The 15,439-nt window shown below is 38.8% G+C and overlaps 1 protein-coding gene across 1 annotated transcript; it reads right to left on the bottom strand.

Annotated features, from left to right (window-relative positions):
* Window positions 1-1,049: 1,049 nt before the first annotated feature.
* LOC104488093 (probable threonine--tRNA ligase 2, cytoplasmic) lies at window positions 1,050-15,016 on the bottom strand (the record flags this gene model as incomplete). Its single annotated transcript, XM_010132700.1, has 18 exons — window positions 1,050-1,198; window positions 1,313-1,427; window positions 2,172-2,244; window positions 2,983-3,087; window positions 4,196-4,296; window positions 4,394-4,471; window positions 4,722-4,859; window positions 5,738-5,900; window positions 6,443-6,609; window positions 6,943-7,041; window positions 8,412-8,558; window positions 9,780-9,858; window positions 10,547-10,611; window positions 11,216-11,333; window positions 12,116-12,237; window positions 13,338-13,461; window positions 13,989-14,179; window positions 14,924-15,016. Coding segments are annotated over 18 exons (2,127 nt in total), but the record flags the coding sequence as incomplete, so codon positions are not given.
* Window positions 15,017-15,439: the final 423 nt, after the last annotated feature.

Here is a 15,439-nt window from a genome sequence, read left to right as displayed (position 1 = left end):
CGGCTGGGGGGGGCAGGCGTCACCCGGGCAGGAATAAAACACTAGCTTCGCATTTGTGTAATATTTATGCAGTAAAGAGTATTTTCTGCTTCATTCCAGTGGTATTGAAAGCATAATTGCAGTTGTGGAGCTCCCGTAAGGAGCAATACATTTCACACTATTTAAGCCTTGTAACTAAAAAAGAGCATATAAACGTGAAAAAAAATCATAATCTCTCACTTGCCTGCAGCAGTAACTTTGACATAATTTGTAAGCATAAGTCAGATACACATGGCTGATTTAAATACCAATATGCTGTGTTTAAGAGGGAAAATTTTCATTTGTGCCTTTTCAGCATTCTCAGTATGCCAAGCAAATACAGCAATAAACGACACACACAGTATTTTCAAAGGGTGGTTTCTTTTAGAAAAAAGCCAAATCAACAGCAAACACTGGAATAAACACCACACTTTCCCCACGCGGATGCGGTGAGCAATTCAACTTCAGTCTCAGCGAGCACATTTACAGCAACCAGTTATCACACCAACTCCCTCGGCACCGTTTCACTGAGACTGCCCAGGACACCAACGTATTTGGAGCCTGCGAGCATCAACTTGGAACCAAGCTGTTCCTCGCTGCTGCCCCCCCACTCCCTCCACTGATGCAACCTGGAGCTCTAAAACCCCCCCGAAGTGCTCCTGATGCACCTACCAACTGCCAGGCTTTAGCTTCCCCATCACATCAGTTACAGTAGCTCAGCAACAGCCACAGCTGCCCGCGCACTTCCCAGCTGCCGTTCCTCGGCTTCACGCAGCCCCAGCTGACTTCCACCGCAAACCCAACGTATTGTAGCAGAGGCATAGGACTTAGTAAACAAGCATTCTGACTCGTGCAGACCGGAATCCGATGGGACTGGCAAAGGAAGCAGTTGCACCTGGAGCACCAACACTGCCACATTTGCTTACTCTGTGAATCCATTAACTGAGAATTCTCAGACGAGCACGACTGCTGCACAGGAAGAAACACCATTTCACATGGGCAACTAATAATTTTATTTTGTAACAGCAACATCAAAATTCTTCTTCTGCGTTTGGAGTATGTGAACTCTTCAATTTCTTGAGTATTTCAATAGCAGAAGATACTGAAAACTCTCCATGAACTTTATTGTCTCTTGTTCGCACATTGACAGCATTATTTGCTTTCTCCTTTTCTCCAACCACTGCAAGACATATCACAAACAATATTAAGCCGATTTCTTACATACAAAATGAGAGTCTAGACAAACTCTATACCCAACATTAAAACTTAAATGATAGTAAGATGCCACAATTACCTAAGATAAAGTTATACTGGGCCAGCTGCGCATTTCTAATTTTCTTGTTTAATGTGCAGCTTTGATCTAGATCCACATCTGACATAAATCCTGCGTCAAAAAATTTGCTGCAAACCTAAAAAAAGAAAAACCACAACCCGCTCATTTAACATTACAGTATATATTCTACAACATAAATTTGTACATGCTGTAATCCCTGACCTCTTCCAACAATTAATTAATGTATGTGCATAATTTTGCTCTTGAGAATCAATATAAGGAAGTCAATGAAGTTATCTGAAGAAAACGGCACGGACACTTCAGGGCTTAGCAGGACTCCCTTCTTAGCTGGAAGACAATACAAGGTAACATCCATATCAAATATTTGCTGATCTCCTCAGACACCAACACTGCACAATGTCAGAAACGTTTCCTCAGTCTGAGAAAGGAGAACGAGGAGAAAGAACAAAACCACGTACACTTGCACTAGAAGAAAAGCAGGGGAGGGGTAAAAACAACCACGGTCAAATGTAACCTAGTCAAGAGGACGTGCTGAGAGAAGGAAGAAACCGGCTCTAATAATTCTGTAATGAAACATCAGTTGGTATATAAGGTTTGTCATCCAGAGTGTTTTCTGCTTTTATAATTACTGAAGTATGTACATAACAACAGAACCCAAAGCACTTGAAGTTACATATCCCTTTCTCAGGCTTATACAAATTTTTGACTGTATGAAAAAAATTAGCTTTCCCTGCGTACCACCCTCCCAGCCCCCCAACATGTCTCCAAAATTGCTAAGGCATTCACTCTTTGTTCTAGGACAAGGACTTAATGAGCTATTAAAATTGCCTCCTATAAAAAGGCTGGTCCCGACTCTGACCTGCTGGGCATACTCTTCAGAAGCAGGTCCAACAGGCACAACCATCACCTGGCGCGGCGACAGCCAGAACGGCCTGGCAAGACAGACAAGAAAAACATGAAATAAATGTGCACTTACATTTGCATTCATATCCACAGTCATGTTCCCTAGGAATAATTTCTTTACTTTATAAAAATATTTATGTTAGCTGAGGATGTTGGGTAATATCTTCTCTAACTTCACATAAGATAGCAAATAGATTGATTCCAATAAAATGACATAGGCAGAACTCCGATTTTATTTTTTCACATAATTTCCACTTTCATAACTTTAGAGTGAAAAGTGGACAGTCAGACAGTAAGTAGCTGAAAGTAAGAATTAACTCTTCCCATAGACTTTAAATACACTTTATGAATAAGTATCTTCAAAGCTGATTCAAGATGAAACAATACAAGTTAAAAAAAATTCACATATTAAGACTAACTCATGCCTGTATAAATAATTGCTTTACATATGTCTAACATCTTTCCAGTACAAAAGCATGGTTTCTAAGAAAAAAGGAATAAGATTAATGCAGGATATATACATTCAACTATAATTTTCATTTCCCCTTGTATAATTTTTCCTGCAATCTCATTTCTCATAGTCCAACTATTAATAAAAGCAGATTTTACAACTCAGACCATGAAATTAGACTTGGTTTTCTGTAATCCTACTTACCAATTTTGAGAAAATTTAGGGATATTATAATGCAAAATAATATATGGAACCCTAGGGAGGATCTGTCTTTTCTACATAAAGCACTTCTTAGAACTGCATTTGTATCACATACCATTTTCCTCCATAATTTTCCGCTAGAATAGCGATCATTCTCTCCACAGATCCCAAAATAGCTCTGTGAATAATCACTGGCCTTTTCTTATCATCACCATCCTTACTGAAAAAGAAATAAAGTTTAATAACAACTACAAAAATCAACTCTCTTACCTCACATACAGGTAATCCTACTATATTTTTGATTTGACATTTCATCGAAAGACAAAATTTAGTCATTTATACTTAGGCAAAACCTACCATTTTTATTAACATCATTCTTTTAAGTCTGAGCGTTTAAAGGAATACTGAATAATCACAGTGACTTCAAATAATCATGCATGTACTTAGTGGTTTTCAAACTCTTAAGTCTGAAAAGACACTTGACTGACTCAGTTCCATTTTTGTACAATTTACTATTTTATGTTCTTCCTCATCCTTTCTTTTCCACTACGTCTTGCTCAGGACCTTACCTGCCCTTACTGCTCATTTTTTCCCTTAAATTACAATCCTGTGATTAAAAATAAGCCAGCTGCTGTTCATAGACACCATCTACTATAGAACATGCAGCAGGATCAAAAAATAATGATTCTTATTTTATCTTCCCCATCCAACTTTTTATAATACACAAAAACCAGCACGAAAAACAAGCCAGAAATGTGTTTGAGTCAACATGGAATGAAGATTAATTCACTCAGTGGAAAAATACCCCTCTTCCTATCTAACAGCCAACGTGAGATTTTCATTAAAAACTCTTCACATCTGGTTTACGTTCACCGAAGTCAACTAACCTCATCTGATGAAAAGAATGAAGCACTCATTACAAACATGCTAGCTCCTTAAGTCATGTTTATGTCTTCAAAGGAACACAGTGACTAGGCTGAAAGCGAAAAGCAACTCAACCGAGTTTTCTTTAGCATCACATATCATCAGCCGTCTTCAGAAACTGGGGGACAAGACAGATCCTGACACTCTCCCACAGTCAGTAGCATTTACAGTTGAAGTGAGTTACCATTAGTTGAGAAAGTATCTTCAAGTTCATGACTCAGTCCTCTAGTCACCGGGGATGTTTCCCGTCCTGACCAGGCTACTGATACACAGGCTAATTTGTTAAGTGAGCAACAGAGCATTAACACATCTCAGTTTAATGGGAATTACAGATAAAGAAAGTAAGCATTTTTAAAAACCATTATTTCATTTAAAAGAGGAAGGTATTAAGCTTAACCACTCACCCAACATAGGTAAGATTAAATCGAATGGGTAGTTGGAAGTCAAGTTGGATAGTAGCACATTGATGGTACCTGCCAATAGCATCTTTGATTCTGATATCAATCTGTGAAGCAAAACAACAGTTACTAAATACGGCTTGTCTGCGTTGTGTCTGCATTCTTGTCCATCCCACAGCTGTATGAAAATGCTGATTCACTAACCTTAGGACCATAAAACGCTCCATCTCCTGGATTCAAATGCCATTGCTCTCCAAAGTTATTCAAGCTGTTTTGAAGTTGCTAATTATAAAAATGAGAGAATAATTAAAAACGGTACAGCAGGGCCTTTTATTACTGTAAGTCAAAGCATTTGGCTTTGAAATACAAAGGGAGTCAACAGGCAGTAATGTTTTTCAACAAGGATTTTCACTAAGGACAACATTCAGCATCTGATTTAAGCAATTTCACTATTGACCTGAGAGAATTTAGTTAAACATCTACCTCTGCAAATAAACATGTTAAGAGGTTTGTTTGCTTTTAAATTACTTACCTTTTCTGCATGATCCCAGATCTCTAACTCTCCTAGATAATTTTCTGGTCTTGTAGAAAGATGTAGTTGAAAGGTGAAACCAAAGACAGCATACACTGACTTCAAGAAATCAAGGCAGCCCTTAATTTCCTCTTCAATCTAAAACAATTTAACAAAATACGTTAGTTAAAATTTACTTACATAAAATTGTAATTGGATTTACCGAATTCCTCATAACTAGAATGTAAGAGTTCATTAAATAATAAGAAAGAAAAAAAAAAGTAAATCCTGCAAACCCAAATCTAGGTAATGGCTGAAGAGAGAACTGAGGTGGTGTGGTTTCAAGGCACGACAAGAGAAACGATGTTCCTGTAAAGCTTCTGGAGCCAAACTGCATAAGTCAGACCTGACAAGAGTACATCAATTTATTCAAGAAGCTCCACTAAGATCTATGGAATTACCGACAAAATAGAGTATTTGTTCAGCATTACTATGGAAAACAAAACATGGTCAACAGCTTTTTTATTTGCAGGGAGATATGTAGAAGAATTTACCTTTTGGGATTTAGTTGCCCAATATATCTTTGTAAAGGGAAAAATTCTACACAGAAAAAAAACTTCACTACGTAATTCACAATCAATAATGTCCCTCAAATAACACCGTTTTCTTCCTTTGATATAAGCATTTTTTAATTTTGAGAGAAAAATAAAGAACACAAATTACGGCACTGCAACTTGAGAAACTTGTAACAGAGAAGCTAAGTTCAAACAGCGAATGACTTGCGCAATATTACAGAAGAAACATGGAATAGTGCATGAAGACAGGGAATACCTAAGAAGGAAGCACCTAAACCTTCTAAAAAAACCCCAAAGCATCATTATACTACAAAGCAACAGAACAGAAGCTAGAGCTGAAATACTCTGGGGATTTTTTTTCTTGTTATAAGTTGGTTTGCACTGGGAGGGGAAGGCGGTAATTCTCTGTTGTTGGCTGGGGAAGGGAGAATTGTTGGGTTTTTGGTTTGGGGTTTTTTTTACCTGTTCTATTGTGCAAAAGATGTGAGCATCATCTTGTTGGAAGCGCCTTACACGAGTCAAGCCACTTAAAGTCCCAGAGAGTTCATTTCGGTGAAGAACTCCAAAATCTGCAAGTCTAAGAGGCATTTCCCTCCAGGATCGTGGACGATGGGCAAACATCAAGCTAGAAAGAACATTAAAGAACCTTCCTTTTATCTGTCTTTCAGAATATTTAAGATAATACAGAAACTAAAACAAATCCAATACAGACAGTAATCACATTTTAAAATATTTATTCATTCAGGTTATCCTCATCCTAAGAGCAGGCGAATAGAGAAAGTGCAGCACTCAGAACATACCACTAAAGTCCACCTAGAAAAAAACACTGCAAGAATCATCAATCAAGCCTGGTTCATCTGTTCCTTCTTTTGGTATACCACATCTGATGTCCGTCTCTGTCCAACACAATTTCTATTTACTAGTGGTACAGGCCAGTGTAGCATGCACAAGCCTAGCTCACTTGGTGCAGTCTTAATGAAAGATCCTACCGCAAGCATTGCATTCGGTCTGCTTTGAGATGCTGTCAAGAGAGCTCTCCTGACACGCTTGTTGCTTAATAGTCTATTGTAAACATACGTGATTACATGTATTAGCACTCATTCATTTCCCCTAAGCCCTACAAAGGACAAATATACTACAACAAGGTTTTCAGTTCAAAGTACTAACCAATGTCCTGGACAATTCATCGGTTTAAGGGCAAAAGTCTCCTTCTCAATCTCAAAAGAGAACATATTTTCACTGTAGTGCTGCCAGTGTCCCGAAGCTTCCCAGAGTTTACTGTTGAAGATGTTTGGAGATACAACTTCAGTAAAATTACGCCTGCGGTATTCTTCCTATTAAAAAAAAAAAAAAATTTAAAAGGTGATAGAGCTTTTAACAAACAAAAGCCCGATTCTTTTTATCCATGTTCTTATGACTGGAATTTACTGGGAGACTGAGACTACTGCCCATGTAGGTTTCGCACAACTGGAAAAAGCACAGGTCAAGGCTTTACTCTGTTTTAAAAAAGGCTAGATCTGTACAATCATAGTGAAAACCTGGAGTATGTTTACACGTATAGTTGTTTGCCCTTCCGTTGATAGCTCAGTGCTATGAATGGCCTGTCACTCGAGATCAGCCACTAGTATTAATCTTTTTAGGGGATATATTAGTAACTATATACCCACTCGTATGAATTCTGTGAGTGTGTTGTGAAGAAAGGCACCTCTGGGGAGGAAAAAGCAGCTTCCAGGACTCAAATCATGAAAGAAGAAGAGTTCTTGCTCCTAGGTAAATTAGAAACAGAATGCTGTAATGTCAATTCATATGGAACTGCCAAACACAACTACTTCACACGTTAAGACTCTGTTCTCAAAAATGAAATATTACAGCAACAAGGTGCTTTCCAGAAGTCTACAGAAGTTCTCAGCAGTAGTAGTCAATTTATCTGTAGTTCTTACTCTTAGAAGTTTCTAACAACACTAGAATTCCATTTGACTCTTATGACTACGTAAATACACATTTCCTCAAAATCCTGAAGCCTTAACCAATCTTACCATTAGTAACCAAAGCAGTTAGGCACATACCCATCACATCTGAGGGTTGATGGCTAGAGCTTGCAAGCCAGTCATTCTCATATCAGGATTCTGCCTCAAAACCAGGAGCTGAGCAGTGTGGCTCTGATACATCCTTAGAGAACCTTAGCCTCTTCAGTACCATGGATTTTAGACACGTAGACACTAGGTAAGCTGTTTGACTGGTACTAGACAACTTATCTTTGAAAAGGCATAGAAGTAGTCAAACAGAAACTATACAAATATTAAACTCCGAATGAGATAATAGAAATAAGCACGCACACGTGTAAAAATGATTTTCCTACCTCATCCCTTTTGAGTTACCCTCAGTTGTTCATCTCTGCCTATGAAGGCTCTTCACAGTCTCTTCGTTCCTGTCTGCCAGTAAGCAGTAAGAGGTGCATGCCTGCATCCTCTCGGCCAACAACGCTGGCCTGCACTTCTAGGAGTTTTTCAAGCAAGTGTCTCCCTGCCTTCACCTGCCTGCCTGCTGTGCCTTTAAACATCCACAAGAGCTTCTTGCCTTCTCTCAAACAACCTCCCTGTAACTCGCCTTCTCTACAAAACTATAGCAAAGGTGACTGCATGCCGGCGTGACCGATAACAGGTCGCAACCCTTGTATGTGTCGATCTAATGTCTCCAACTTAAGTATGTTCATTGAAGTCTAGTAGAGGAATATATGAACAATATTCAAACAGCTGCAGTACGTACACTTAACTGTTACCTTGTTTATGCCTACAATAATGCCCAAACCACATTATTTATACAATTTTCAGTAATTTCTCTCCTCTATGAAAAATACAGTGTTTAGGTAGGATCTGAAAGACTCTACACTGAAAAGCTTTATATACTTCCCTGAACCACAGGACTACATCATTACTTCTTCTCAACATGAGTTTTATATTCATAGGCAAATGAAAAGTTGAGTTTGTAGAATGAAAATTTAAAACACAACTGACACCAAGAAGCTCACAGAACTGGCTCCCACTCAAACTGTCAAAAAATAGAAAAACAAAACCAAAAAGGGAATTAATTCTATTACAGAAGCATAAAAAGAGAAGTAGACCATGAAACAGTGTACCTTTCCAATTTTCCTATGGTCCCGGTTTCTGGCTTCTTCCTGGAATTTTTCCCATTCCTTCATCATTTTGTTATCAGGAAAGGATATTCCATATATTCTCTGCAGAGTTTCCATGTCAGATTTTCCTTCCCAATACGTAGAAGAATTCTGATGCACAAAACCCATACTTTAACATAATATTATATAATCTTAGGGAAAGTAGGAATAAACACTAATGCATTCAAACATCATGATTATTTTTCCTGGGGAAAATAATGATATACAGTCACCCAGCATTTGTTTATAATAAAAAGATAACTGCACTGCCTTTTAGTCAGCATACTAAAAGACAGAACACAAAAGTGACTGGTCAAGTTGTAGTCTGATCCTACTCAGGTACCTTGTTTTAACTTGTGGGATGACATTTTATTATCTCCCATTGTATCTTCTAAAAAAAGCAGTACTTGTTCACGTTCAAACATAACACAGTCAAGAAACACGGAAGACAAAACCAAAACTCACTCACTCGCAGTTAGACCCAGCTGTTTTGACAATTTAAACTTAATCCCTGAAACTCGCGGTTCCATCAACTTCAGTTAAGAAGCCAGCAAAACCAACTATGACGAATGTTCCAATGACGTCAGTCTAGTAAGGTTACTGAAAATTCACATCTGCAGTAATTTAAACTACATCATAACCAGAGGCATCTGCAAACACTGTCCCTGGCTTTCCTGTGAGCAATGCCATTTTAAACAGCAGCACCTGCAGATATGGCAGGGCCCACTTTACCTCCTGTACCTGAAAGATACCATCATACAAGGTCAAAATACTATTTTCTGACCCAATGGGTATCTTGGATGTTCATTTACTGCAGAACAGAGTGCACATGCATACCCCTCACCCCTTCCCTGAGAATAGATGTGACAGCTAGTCCAGACTCAGACTGGGACATTTGTGCTACAAAGTGTCAGGCTGGTGGGAGATACTAGCACAGGACTGCCACAACAGCTTTAGGCACCGCACTTCGCTACTGTGCATAGTATAATTGGTTCCACAGCTCATCTAGTCATTACTAGCTTGAGTATTTTTCCAGTGCTCTTCATTATAGTCTAAGCACTGCACTAATACTCCAATAAAAACAGATGCTGTTAACTTCCACTGATTTACTATTGTGATAGTCAACATCAGTAAACCATGGAAGCAGGTTAAAGTCTGTAGCTCTACTTGTACAATGGGAGCTGGGGAAAAGAATGAAGGATTATTTTCAAAGTAAGCAAAGAAAACAATACAAAGGATGCTGGCATAATCACTTCAGGAGGAATAAATACATCAACAAATGAACAGACCATAGTTTAATTAAGTTTTAATGCACAGTTAATTTAAATTTACCTTCAATATTTTAAGGGCCTTAATTTTTCCAGTGTGTCTCACATGTGGACCTCTGCAGAGGTCAATCAGCGGACCACATCTATATACCAAAAGAAAGAAGTGTTTATTTCAAAACACTCCAACTTTTAAAAATACAGTCATTGATGGCATACAAGTTAAGGTTTGACACGTTCAAACACACGGCGTATACATATGCAACACTCGGCTCATTCAAGGCATCTTAAATGTAATTGTGCCTGAAGCAGAATATTCACTCGGTGAATACTCAGCACACTTGATCCATTTTCAAGAGCACCATAACACACTCAGCAATTCATGAAGTTCTGCATGTAAACTTCTTTAAAGCTGGCCGGGAAATTTCAAACTATGCACATCAATCGGCAACAAAAGCAGCTTTCACCATTTTCCAACTAACTACCTTTATCTCTGGCAACTGAATGCACAGGTTCCTCACCCCAAACTGAGCTAAGAGTTAGCTTTACCCATTACCCAGCAATTCAACGTCATGGGTGATAATTTATTTCAATCTGTTTACTGAAATCAGAGGAAACGAGTGAAAAGTGGATTTGCCATTTATCCACAATTTAAGACCTAACCTGTCCCAGCAAAGATCTGATTTTACATAAGCAGCAATATTAACTGCAAACTTAAGTACCAATTACATAATATTCAGAAGTTAGAATAAAAAAACCCCTTTTTTCTCCTCTCAATTTAAATGAAATATACGTAACTGCAGAAATATTTCATAATACCCTTAATTTTCTTACCTGTATATTGTGGTAGTTGGTGTATTCACCTTCTCATTAAGGATACGACACTTAAACTTGTTATACTGTTCAGGGAAACATGAAGAGTCAGAAACATTAATGAAATGGCTAATAAAATTCTATTTTAAAATTATGTATTAATAATTCAAATGCATCAGTAAAAGACACAACTGAAAAAAATGACATGATCACGTATACGTATCCAGAAGTTCAGCATCCCTGCTGAAGAGTTCGAAAACAAAAGGAGAAAGCGACCAGAAGACTTTAATTTCCCTGAGGGTGTGAAAGCATAGTGATTACCACCTGAACACCTCAAAGCACTTTAGAAAGGCCATTAAAACACAGGACAGTGAGACTGGTCGTATCCACTGTATCAAACAGAGGACAAAGATCCTTTTCTGACTTGTCTCTGCAAGTGAGCCCGCATGAACGTATGCCTTTAGTGTACTAATTTTTTTGTCATCCCATTGAGCTTGAGGTGGTTTTGAGTACTAGTGCCTGAAAATATCCTTGAGAGGGATATGGAGTGGGGGGGGAAAAGGATGCTATTCTTCTTTTCTATTCTACTAGACAGGTACTACTCTGATGAGTCAGTCACATGCATTATCTTATGAAAGCTGCATTTTTGAAGATCACTGTACCAGAATCACAGCTACTCCAAAGCCTTACCTTAAACATGTCTAACAGGATCTCCTTTTTGACTTCCAGCCTTTCAAATGCCTGCTTCTCTCTTATGATATTTTTACAGCGGTTCTCTAGTAGGGGAAATTCAGTACTAGACACCCCTCTAAACAAAAAGACACAAGCAAAAGAAATTAATTTTGATAATCCCATTTTTTAAGTGATCACTCTCCAGTGGTCTGAAAAACATGGGATGTGTGGTGATTTGTGACAGTATCGTCTTAGTTTCTTACAACTGACTGTACTTTTAGACACTGAACTCAGTAACAAGCATCAATCTGAACAAACCCACTGAAGTCACTCCTAAAACACGTCTTTGACATGTTTAAACATCTGAAAGACCCATAGCTCAAAGTACACATGATTTAAGGAGGGGAAAAAAAGGCTCAACCAAGCTCCAAGAGCTAGTTTATCAGCTGATGCAGATTTGGTATTCCCCCTGACCACACAAAGATAAACAAGGAAAAAACAGAACGGTAAAGCTGCGCACAAGGATTAGAAAAGTAGTAAACACCTATACAAGTTACACGCATACGTGCCATTTCTACAAGTGACTATGGCATTCTGAAAGCACGCTCCCATGATTCTTCAAGGAAACTATCTCCCAGAAGCTTCAGAAAGTTCTAACCAGACACTTTCCATTTTTTAACAGAACATTCAACAGCTATAAGTCTTACAGAGCCGTGTCTGAACACTGCTCTTGAATTCAAATACATACATGCAGACTCAATATACACATATGTACACACAGAAGACCAACAGGTCAATTTTAAGCCATACTACATAGATGATTTTACTTTTAACATGCAGAAGCTTGCCTGAACAAAAATAATTCTAGTACTGAGCTTCAATAGAGAGTATTAAAGTTCTTAGACACTCAAATTTTACCTGTCATCCATATACATGTCATAATAAAATCCATTCTCAATTGGTGGTCCATAGCATAAGCAGCCCCCAAAATAACCTTCCATGGCCTCTCCAAGAATATGAGCACTTGAATGCCAATAAACCTGCAAATAAAGTCAGGTGAGCAAGTCATGGAGTCATCTGCACTGTGTAACTAAAAACAAACAAAAAATACAAGAGAGGTATATTTGCAATGGGAAATACACTGGAACCAACACTGTTTAAATGCTGTGAGAAAAGTAACTATTTGCTGTTCTCATTTTGAAGTACACTAAGTGATTAATACAAAGGCAGATGCAGCAATAAAGCCTCACTGTACTTCAGTCTAAAAAAAGATTGTACCTCTGCACAATTCCACCGCCTTAGTACGTCCTGTATCTTGTTCATTTCTAAGATAGTGTCTGGTCTGCAATACTAACTGCTTCTAGAGTAACACAGCCAATTAAGTGCCCACTGGTCACATACAGTACATTTATTAGTGGGACTGTAAACCACATTACCTGAAACATCAGAAGAGGGGAGTCAACACCCAGCAGATCAATACCAGGCTTATGTTCTCAGCCTCTATTAACTCAGGCCACTCCATAGCCACTGCTACAAGGTAAAGCCTTTACAGGCTCCTGAAATGCCTCAAACAAGTTTAGCCACATGAGTAATGTTTTGACAAAGTGAATCCTAGTGCATAAAGATGAACATAGGCTTAAGAATAAATCCCATTAAAAAAACATACATCTTGGGTGTGTCACTAAGTACATAACTTGATTAAGATATGCCTAATTAATGTTTCTCATAAACAGCTGCCAGTACAAGGAAGTGTAGATTTTATTTACGGCTCAAATCTGATATTGGACAATTTTTAGAAAACTGTAAGATAGCCTCACTTGCTGCTTTCCATGTCTGATCTTCAAACACACTGAGTGAAACCACAGAACACACCTGAGGAGACTGCTTCATGTTAGCACACAAATCAAAGCATTATGTACGGTCTCATTTGAGAAATAACCCGTTTATGTGAAAAAGAAGGGAAGAAAAGAACACTAAGATTACAGATTCTTAGTATCTTATCTTCTTTGTTGAATGACAAACACATTGCTTGAATAATTTGGGGGATTTTTTTTAATTTAAATTTTTAAAAGCATAATGATGCAATTAATTTCATGTCATTAGTTCCCTTAATTAAGCAGAAACCAGAGTGTTTACTCACAGCTTTTGCTTCTTCATTATCAAACATAAGCAGCTCCAGAGTACAATCTCCCTCCAGCGGACGATCCAGGTCCCACAATTCACCATTCACTTTGGCTATGACTGTGTTTGAAGCCAACACCGGACTACAAAGCACAAATGATGACAAGAGACCAGAATAATTAGGCTCAGATTTGCAGAAGTGCTTAGGCTTCTAAACCCCACCCACAACCTGCAGCACCTAAAGTCCTTGAATTTTCGTTTCTGTGGTTTTCTTAAACGCTTTTCTACTTTTAAGGTATAGACCCTTAAGATCTTAAAGTTTTAGTCAACAGTTTCCGGTGCTGGGGATCAGGAAGAAAGACTGGCTCTAACAACAGTTTCTACTGTTACCTGTAACTCACAAGACTTCAGATGTCTCTATTTTCCTAGCAGTCTCACTGACTGTTCCTTTTTTTAATTGGAAGCATTATGATCCCAGCACTGAACCTGAGCACCACCCAACAGTAACTTCCACCCGCTGTTTCTTCTGCATTAAGCTGAAGCTTTCCAAATAAACCAACTTAAGAGAGTCACCATCCACTGTGACACACGTGTTTTATGCAACAAGAGATGAATTATAGTAACAGATTCTATCACTGCAGAAGCACGACTCCCTGAATCTGCAGATTACCTAATTCCTGCAGCTATCTGGTATGGTGTGGTTTTCCAAGATTCCCCTTCAGCCATTTTTCCATCTGCCAGAGTAATGGTGATAGGTTTGCTCTGGTTGGCCGCTCTGTAAGCTAACAAGGCATCATGTTCTTTTTTCAGTGCTTCATACAGCTTCAGTCTATCTTCTATGAAGCTTGGCTCACACTGCAGCTGTAACAAATAAATTAAGTCATACATATACATATTTGTGAGAGGAAAACAATAAAAGGATTCACAGTGTTTGCGCATGCCTGGAGGTTCCAACTACAACCAGATTTCACTGTACTAGAATTTATGCTAATATGCAGAAAAGCATTTGTAAATAATTCCACACAGGACAGTCCCATCCAACTTGCTGACTATTTTATAGTGCCTTTCCAGTTTTCATCCATCTGGGCCTAAATGGCTTTGCGAGTTTGACCTCAGAAAGCAGCCTCTAGTCCTTCCCCAGGATTTGTATTTGTCTGATGTCCTAGAGAAGTTCGGAACACTCCAACAAGCCCTCCCTTCTGCCACTCCATTCAAAGCACCAGCTTCAAGTAAAACAGTTCACAGGAATTCTCCTTTAGTTAGCATAAGGTCAGTTACTAAGATCTATTGAACTCGCATCCTCTTTTGGTCAACATGCACACTGTTCAGCTATTCACGAACCACCGCTCTCTTCAGGCACTACAGCATCCCGACAGCCCAAATCCTTTTCTTACAAAGAAAGTAGAGCTCCAAGAACGTCTAAGCAGCCCTAAGTAGCAACATGAAACTTAGTGATTTTTTTCTACAGGCATGCTATAGCAAGCCTTCTTCCCCAAATCTGGGATTTCAAAAGATAGCAAAATATTTCAGATTGTGGCACCTTTTCTGAACCTAGCCAAACAATACTCCTTCTTACATTGGTGGTGGTGTAAAATAACCACTTACATCATTCCAATGTTGGTTAACAGCTTCGTTTTCTTTATTCTTCTCCTCTTTATTTTGATTCCCTCCAACAGCTGTACTTGCACTGGATGCTTTCTGAAAACAGGGATAATAGAAGCATATCTTCATGCCTTTAAGACTTGTCTTAGCAATAATTGGAAGAAAACGAACTAGATCAGTGCAATACTGGGCTAAAAAGGCAATTAAAATCGAGTAACATATGTCCTTTGTAGTACAGAGGAAAGACTTCTCATGACCCATCTAAACTGCATCCTTTTCACGTCCAGCAGACACAGCAAAACTAGCCCACCAAGCAACGTCATCTCAGCGCAATCTCCCCGATTTTATTACTGCAACCATCACCAGCAAACTCCCCCCAGTGATACCCTGGGAGATTAAAAACGGCCTAGCGAGCAATAAAAGCAACTTTCTGGCGAACGTATTCCACCTTTGCGCGGAGGCGGGGGCTATCGGGAGCAGCACCACTCGGTGCTGCGGGCACGCGTGGCGTGCAGACAG

This window comes from Buceros rhinoceros, unplaced genomic scaffold (assembly GCF_000710305.1).
Source record: "Buceros rhinoceros silvestris isolate BGI_N320 unplaced genomic scaffold, ASM71030v1 scaffold44963, whole genome shotgun sequence".
In the NCBI taxonomy this organism is placed as follows: Eukaryota; Metazoa; Chordata; class Aves; order Bucerotiformes; family Bucerotidae; genus Buceros; species Buceros rhinoceros.
Note: the sequence above shows the minus strand (reverse complement) of the source record. Positions and strands in the feature narration are given on the sequence as shown.